Source organism: Megachile rotundata, chromosome 11 (genome assembly GCF_050947335.1).
Source record: "Megachile rotundata isolate GNS110a chromosome 11, iyMegRotu1, whole genome shotgun sequence".
Taxonomy (NCBI): Eukaryota; Metazoa; Arthropoda; class Insecta; order Hymenoptera; family Megachilidae; genus Megachile; species Megachile rotundata.
The window spans coordinates 13,022,152-13,030,400 of NC_134993.1; the positions used below are offsets into that span (position 1 = coordinate 13,022,152).

General features: G+C 35.3%; 1 protein-coding gene across 2 annotated transcripts; it reads left to right on the forward strand.

Annotated features, from left to right (window-relative positions):
- Positions 1–25: 25 nt before the first annotated feature.
- Positions 26–6,093, forward strand: muskelin (muskelin 1). Of its 2 annotated transcripts, none has more exons than XM_003699222.3 (12): positions 26–300; positions 522–591; positions 771–913; positions 979–1,183; positions 1,299–1,491; positions 1,575–1,810; positions 1,872–2,152; positions 2,219–2,393; positions 2,454–2,654; positions 2,723–2,914; positions 2,974–3,216; positions 3,294–6,093. In XM_003699222.3, exons 1-12 carry the CDS (start codon positions 212–214, stop codon positions 3,534–3,536), a joined length of 2,271 nt encoding a protein of 756 aa, XP_003699270.1. In that variant the 5' UTR covers positions 26–211; the 3' UTR covers positions 3,537–6,093. The 2 variants fall into 2 exon arrangements, with proteins under 2 accessions (XP_003699270.1, XP_012154161.1); XM_012298771.2 differs by having other exon boundaries at positions 2,246–2,393.
- The last annotated feature ends 2,156 nt before the right edge of the window (positions 6,094–8,249 follow it).

Consider the following 8,249-nt stretch of genomic DNA (forward strand, 5'->3'; position numbering starts at 1 on the left):
GAATTTAACGAACAGCAACACACGTACAAAAATTGTAATTTAATAGAAATTTAAGTTAAAGCTATCTTGGACGTTATGATGATTAATATTTAATTACTTCGGCGCTATAGTATTCACCGGATCATGTTTTCACATGGCGCTCGTCCCTAGGCTATGTATCTATAAAAATGGCACGCACATTTAGTGCTAAAGCTTATGTCATTTGTGTAACATGGCGGCCAACGAGAATAGCAATTTTCAGAAAGTTTTGGAGTTTAAAATTTACAAGTGCTCCAGCTTTTCTTCGTCGTACGTGCCAGAGTAAGCGTTTACGAATAGTTAAACAATTTTCTTGTAAATAGAAATATTGTAATTACAAACGGGATAATTGTTGTTACCAGATAACGATTCTCTAACCTAATCTAACGGTTATGACGAGAAACAAGGCACTCTATATATGAAATTATGCGATAAATAATTGAACCGATCACGCCGGATTTCGTGAAAAATGTTAAGTTAATATTTGCTCTTTTACTTTTTAGAAATATCCTTGTAGATAAACCATCGGATCAAACGTCGCGCTGGTCTTCTGATATTGACAATCACCCGCAGGTAAACATTGTTTGAAAATAATTCGGTTTACGCGTATAAATTCGAATAAAATTTTTAACGAGTTTTTAAAGTGATTCGAATTATGAATCTTCGATTAACGCGTAATAAATTTATCATTTTGTCTCGTTTAAATTTTTTTCCAAAGACAAATGTATACGATGGAAGTCCTAATTTTTCAGTTTCTTATATTAAAATTACAATGTCCTTCGATCGTGAAAAAAATTACATTTGGCAAATATGAAAAAACACATGTATGTAACATAAAAAAGTTTAAAGTATACGGTGGTTTAGAACCAGAAAATATGATGGAACTTTTAGAAAGGTGAGTACAAAGTTTATGCTTTGAGCGAATATATATTTATGCTAAAAACTGATTATCTTTTTTAGTGGTCTAAAAAATGATTCTATACCAGAAACGTTTGACTTAAAACACGTACTAGGAAATGAGGAAAATTACTTTCCAGTTAGGTATATAAAGATTCTCCCATTACAATCGTGGGGCCCTAGTTTTAATTTCTCTATCTGGCATGTACGATTAACTGGCACTGATGATTATAAAATTGTGAGGCCCAGTATAGAGTGGCTCAACGCGGTAAATATACAAAAACATATTTCTAACTGTAATGCATACTGATATTTGTACGCATGAATTTGTTATAGATAACAATAAATTATATCTTCTTATTTACCATAAAAACATATTTCAGTATCGCCAAAAAGAAGTGATAAGGTTGTGTATGAAACACTTTAGGAAACTGGAACAACCAGAAATTGTAGAGACTTTACAAAGAGTTACTGGTGTTCCATTGGAAGATTCTAGATTGACAGGGTTATATGATTTATTAGTTACAAAGGGTGATCATTCGCAAGCTGAGTGCTACATAAGTAATGCTGTAATGAGTATGTTCTTTTTATTTAATTTCTGGTAATATTTAATGTAAATTGAGAGGTAATGTAATTAATATATCACTTGTGATATATAGTGGGTCTTTTAAATGACTACATCAATGCTCAGACTTATAGAGCAGTTTGGACTAAATTATCCTGCAGCGATATGAAGCCAGGAATGAGAGGGGGTCATCAAATGGTGTTTGACTCGTCTGCAGAACTTATATATTTGTTTGGGGGTTGGGATGGAAATCAAGATCTTTCAGATTTGTGGTCTTATAGTATAGCTACTAATAAGTGGACCATTATATGTAAGGATACAGAAGCTGTGGTGAGTTTTCGAAGAAGGATCCACGTATCTTTTGATAGAAAATTTAAACATCAAATTGTAGGGTGGTCCGAGTGCAAGATCTTGTCACAAAATGTGCCTTGATCCGGAACGTAGACAACTTTTTACACTTGGTAGATATTTGGATGCACAGTGTAGAGTGCCAGAAAATTTAAAGAGCGACTTTTACGTGTATGATATCGAATCCAACAAATGGACACAAATATCTGAAGACACAGGAGCCGTGGGAGGGCCTCAATTAATTTTTGATCACCAAATGTCTATGGATGTTGAAAAACGAACAATTTATGTCTTCGGTGGTCGGATTTTAGTTTCTACAACGAAGTAAGTCTACCAACACTATTATATAGACCAGTGTTTTAAAACATTCGTCTACTACGTAACTTACAGTTCTGAAGAACATGGTATGATGTCTAGTTCCACCGAACCAGTTTTTTCTGGCCTGTATTCTTATCACATACCAACCGGCACCTGGACCAGACTTGCCTGTGATAGTGCCAGACCGTGTCCTCCTAATGTACCAGCGGTTACGTCTAGAGCCGGACATTCTATGTTGTTCCATTCGGTACGTATTCGAAAAATTAATATAGTTACGTATAACTTGAAGTTGTACGTTCTTTTTTAGGGATCGCGAAAACTATATATTCTAACAGGTCAAAGGGGTAAAGAAGATCTCAGTGATTTCTTCACGTACGAAGTCGACACGAACCATATCGAACACATCTTCAACGATTTTGGTGCGAAAGACTCGAATCACGTTCCAATGGCTGGTTTCACGCAGAGAGCGACAATTGATCCTGAGCTGGGAGAAATATATGTTTTATCGGTTTGTCTCTTTAAATTTGTACTATCAAACTATCAAAAATACATCAAATAATTTACTCAATTATTTAGGGTTTAAGCAAAGACCAAGTTAAAAGATCCGACAGTGTACAACATTCTTTCTGGGTATACAATATTAAGAAGAACAGGTGGTCTTGTATTTACAGGAATGATAACATCGGAGAAAAATACTGGAGTAAAATGCAAGATTTTGAACCGTGTCCACGATTCGCTCATCAGTTGGTTTATGATCATGTTAAAAAGGTTTGTACTGTGTTCACAAAGTTGTCTTATCATAATAATTGCAAATAATTTTCCGTTAGGTCCACTTTTTATTCGGTGGAAATCCTGGAAGGGCTTGTCTTCCCAACTTACGACTCGACGATTTTTGGCAACTGAAATTGTGCAGACCGTCTCACGAACAAATTCTGAAACGGTGCAAGTTACTGATCAGAAAGCACAAGTTTGAAGAACTGGCTTTGAACAACAGCGTCGAAGCTCTCGAATACTTGCAAACTAAAGTATCGGAAATCATCGACCATAACGACGTGGAACAAACAAAAGAGGTACCTTTTTTTTTTGTCAACAAAGGATACACATGGTTTATATCGCATTTTGAAATTTGTGCATTTCTTCGTTACAGTTTCAATTGTTAACGTCTATTTTATTCAGAGAACAAAACTCCTTGTTAGGAGAAGCCGCAAATTCGAACAATCCGAACGCCGTATTAGGAAATTTAGTTAATATGGATACGTCGTCGTTGTATTGTCCGACCACGCGCGACATCCACACCTTAAGAACCGAACTGTACGACAAGTTGACGGAATTCTTTCCCGAGTCGTTGACACAACCCCGTGCTAATTTGATCGATCTTTTACCGTTATGATCCAGCAGTGATTGAAATCCGATCACTCGGAAAGCCTGTAAAATGTAAAGCTAAAGATTCCTTTTGTTTCTGTGTACAAATATTTTCTACGATGCCGAACTAGTTTCATCTTCAAAGAGAGAAACATTATTTTTTAGTCCAATTGTTTGTATCATTTGAAAAAAAGGAATTTTCAGAGGCGGTCACGTGCATGAGCACCTTTGTCTCTCTCTATATATATATATGTATATATACATGTATATCATACATACACATACACTCGATTCAATTTATTTTGCATAAAAGATAGTGCGAGGATAACGGATACTAATATATATTCTTTATTGTGATAAAGCAACTGACTATATTAAGGTAGACAATTAACGCACTCATTGTTTTTTGTATTGAGTTCTTGTTTGCATTGTTATAAGTTGCTTTCATAGTAAGTAGATTTGTTAAAGTTACTTGTAAATTTTATTTTATAAAGGAAAGAAGTATTATAAGTATTCATACTAGTACATTAAATTCGAGCTTAATCCGTGTTACCAACAGACCGAGTTACCGACTCAGATTTAGCTTCACGTATTTTATTTTCACCATATACATTAAGATCATTTATTTAAATGGTCCTTTAATTATTAATAGGTGTAAAGGAACAAAAATTCAGCTATCGTAACGCTGTAACTAGAGATGTAATTCATGATGCATTAGAAATCATATATACATATATATATATACATATACATATATTCCTCTATTTTTATGGCTTCACTCTATTCGTTATTTAAAATATATTTTGTACAGATAACGGCCATGAATCGTCCGTACGCGTGTACGAAATAGCTAGGACTATAAATAGTATCGTTATTCGTATTTCATGGTGTGCATTAATTATACATGTTTCGCGATAAATGTTCCAGACATTTCAGAAAACCTGCGGTCGTAAATACACATGGCAATAATACGAAATTATTTTTTATCTTCCACAATCGAATTTGCTATACATACTATAAATAAGTGTACAGGGTGTTTGAAGAAAGGTGGTGCCAAATTCAAAAGATGTACGGTACTCGTTAGACTAAACGAAAGATGTTTGATAAACGCGTGTACGATTCAGGAATGAGTTTCAGTCTGGTTATATTTCTGGGTCCTGTTTATTAATCATTTTTCATTTGTCAATAAGTTTGCCACGACCTTTGTCTTGAACAGCCTGTATATAAAGGCACCCCGTTGCGCACTTTCGTTTCTACCGTCTTGTACATATTCCGTGATCGTTCTGATCATACAGAGTGATAGTTAGAGCCAGCATTACCGTTAATCCCTTTGTACTATAAACGTTATCTTATGACATAAGTATGTTGTCACGCATCGCGGAATATCTTTGTACATAGCCATCGCTTAATCGATATGGTATCATTGTAAGAGTCACGCTTCTAGCGTCGTGAAACGCGAATGTCGAGAATGTGATTGAATGGCGAAGCTCGTCGACTGTTCGTTGAAAGCCATTTCGAGCGTGTCTTTGTATATAACTGTAAACGCTAACGAACGGGACGACTGTATAATTCGGTTCTAGGATAAGATAAGCATCGTGGACGAAGAAATCTGTAACAGAAAGAGGTTCGATGAAAATAACGCTTACGCATGTGACAGATGTTTTAACGATTTCTCTTCAACGAGATTACCACGGATAAATTTGTAGAGCAAACTCGTTGTATAGCCGTTGTTAACCTCTTCATAGCGTCTCTTGACTGGCTCGGTGAGTCGGCAAAATGGCGGAAATTAACGAATCATAAGATGATGTCTCGTTTTATTTGACCGTTGCATTGATGGTGCGAAACAGAAAATAGAGAAAATTATTTTTAATTAAATTGTATAACAAGGGGTTAATTAGATAGTCTAACCGGAGATGCGTGTCGCGAAGAAGTATTATACACGCGTATAGCCAGAGAAAGAGAGAAACATTATCTTCCACAATGTTACGCATCAAAATATGGAATATCAGATTTATCTCAGGATTTTATTCGATCATTTTATTATTATACTCGACAAGAACGTTGAATAGAGTTCTAAAGACGTGATATTCGAAGTTCTAGTCAACCAACACGCGCGATTACGAGGAAAACGAGAAAGAAAATACACTGTTTGGTACTTGTCCGATGAAACGATGTCCGTGTGATTTATAGTACTATTAAGGATCATTGTAAATTGTAGCGCTCTATACTTCCATCTTGTTTGTACGATCCATTTGTTTTTCGAATTGTTTATTACCATAATAGAAAAGATTTCGGAAATGGACGATCAAATTCTGATCGTTCAATTCCGAAGAATCCGCGTGAACGTATTAATTGTTTTCCAAGCGTTCTCTTTTTCTTTTACCGCGACATTTTGCTAACGTAACGTTTACGCGGCATCGCGCGCGTTCAAATTAATCCTTTAATTAAGCATGTAACCAGATGCATTTATTTTGAATCTTGTTATCGTTTGTTGACCGTCGTTTCAAATTGTACCGAGTTGAACGCGAACGTGCGTGTCACGTATGTACATATGAAATAAAAAGGCGAATGTTTTGCAAGAATTATATATGTGTTGTAAACTTATTTATTACCAAAATCACCTGCTGTATCGGCGATGAGACATTGTGCGCATGCGCGAAGTATATACTGCACATGCGCGGCAATTTTAAACTAAGTAAAGTACAGGTTTCAATCAAATGGAGTACCCTAATCAGCCTCTATTATTTTTAAAAAATTTAAGGAAAACATAATATAAAAATAAAGTTTTATTTAGATAAATAAAATAAAAGAATATTAACATTTATTGCTAGGATGAGGAAGCGGTATACACGCGGTCATATTGAATAATTAAATATACATTTTGTGGATATATTTTGTGCACTTTTATGATTGAAGAATGGTCAGCAATGCATTATGTACATGGTTCGATCATAAAAGTTCATAAATAATGTTCGGGTAATGAGTAATTAATTATTTTGTGTCAGCATTCCGATACGTACATGAGCCGCCTATGTCAATTTTACTGCGCATGCAAAGTGCAATATTTCGGCACTTTGGCGACGTAGTATGATACCTGAGGCATTTAGAAACAAATTTCTATTAGGGTTTGATGCGTTTTGATGCGTAATAAAGCCAGAAAATGAATTTTTGTAGAATTCGGTCCAAAACGGTACAGGTGGCGCCATCTAGCGGCGAGCGGCGGAACTACGAAAAACTAAAATTTCGATTTTCTCGAAAACTAGGCACTTTTCCGAAATTCTGAAATATACAAATTGTTCCTTATCGCATACGGAATCGAATGAGTCCTTTCATAGCCTGCTAGGACCATTATTAAAGAAAATAGAAAAATAGCCCATTTCATGGACCAAAAAATTGTCGTCCATCTAGCGGCGAAAGTTGGAACTACAAAAATAGAAAATTTCGATTTTCTCGAAAACTAGGGACTTTTCCGAAATTCTGAGATATACAATTTGTTCCTTGTGGCCTAAGGAATCGAACGAGTATAATTATAGCCTGCTAGGATCATTATTAAAGAAAATAGAAAAATAGCCCATGTCATGGACTAAAAAATTGGCTTCCATCTAGCGGTAAAAGTTGGAACTAATCGAAAAAGTCCATGAATTATACCTTTTTTCTAATTTCGTTATTAATAATGCTAGCGTGTTATAATGGTATTCTATCGATTCCGTAGGCGACAAGGAACAATTTGTATATCTCAGAATTTCGGAAAAGTGCCTAGTTTTCGAGAAAATCGAGATTTTCTATTTTTGTAGTTCCAACTTTCACCGCTAGATGGACGCCAATTTTTTAGTCCATGAAATGAGCTATTTTTCTATTTTCTTTAATAATGGTCCTAGAAAGCTACAATAGGACTCATTCGATTCCTGAGGCCACAAGGAACAATTTGTATATCTCAGAATTTCGGAAAAGTCCCTAGTTTTCGAGAAAATCGAGATTTTCTATTTTTGTAGTTCCAACTTTCACCGCTAGATGGACGCCAATTTTTTAGTCCATGAACTGAGCTATTTTTCTATTTTCTTTAATAATGGTCCTAGAAAGCTACAATAGGACTCATTCGATTCCTGAGGCCACAAGGAACAATTTGTATATCTCAGAATTTCGAAAAAGTCCCTAGTTTTCGAGAAAATCGAGATTTTCTATTTTTGTAGTTCCAACTTTCGCCGCTAGATGGACGGCAATTTTTTGGTCCATGAAATGGGCTATTTTTCTATTTTCTTTAATAATGGTCCTAGCAGGCTATGAAACGACTCATTCGATTCCGTAGGCGATAAGGAACAATTTGTATATCTCAGAATTTCGGAAAAGTCCCTAGTTCTCGAGAAAATAGAAATTTTAGTTTTTCGTAGTTCCGCCGCTCGCCGCTAGATGGCGCCACCTGTACCGTTTTCGACCGAATACGACAAAAATTCATTTTCTGGGTTTATTATGCATCAAAACGCATCAAACCCTAATAGAAATTTGTTTCTAAATGCCTTAGGAACCATACTACGTCGCCAAAGTGCCGGAATATTCATTTTTTTATTTTCCTTACATGCGTGTTCGGACTCTAATTTTTTAGGTTTAGTTCTCCCGTTTCGCCACTAGATGGACGCCAATTTTTTAGTCCATAAACTGCACTATTTGTATATGCAATACTTTGTAGTTTTATATCTTTTGTTATTCTGTCAATAGAATAATAGTATTAAATTGAAAAAACAAT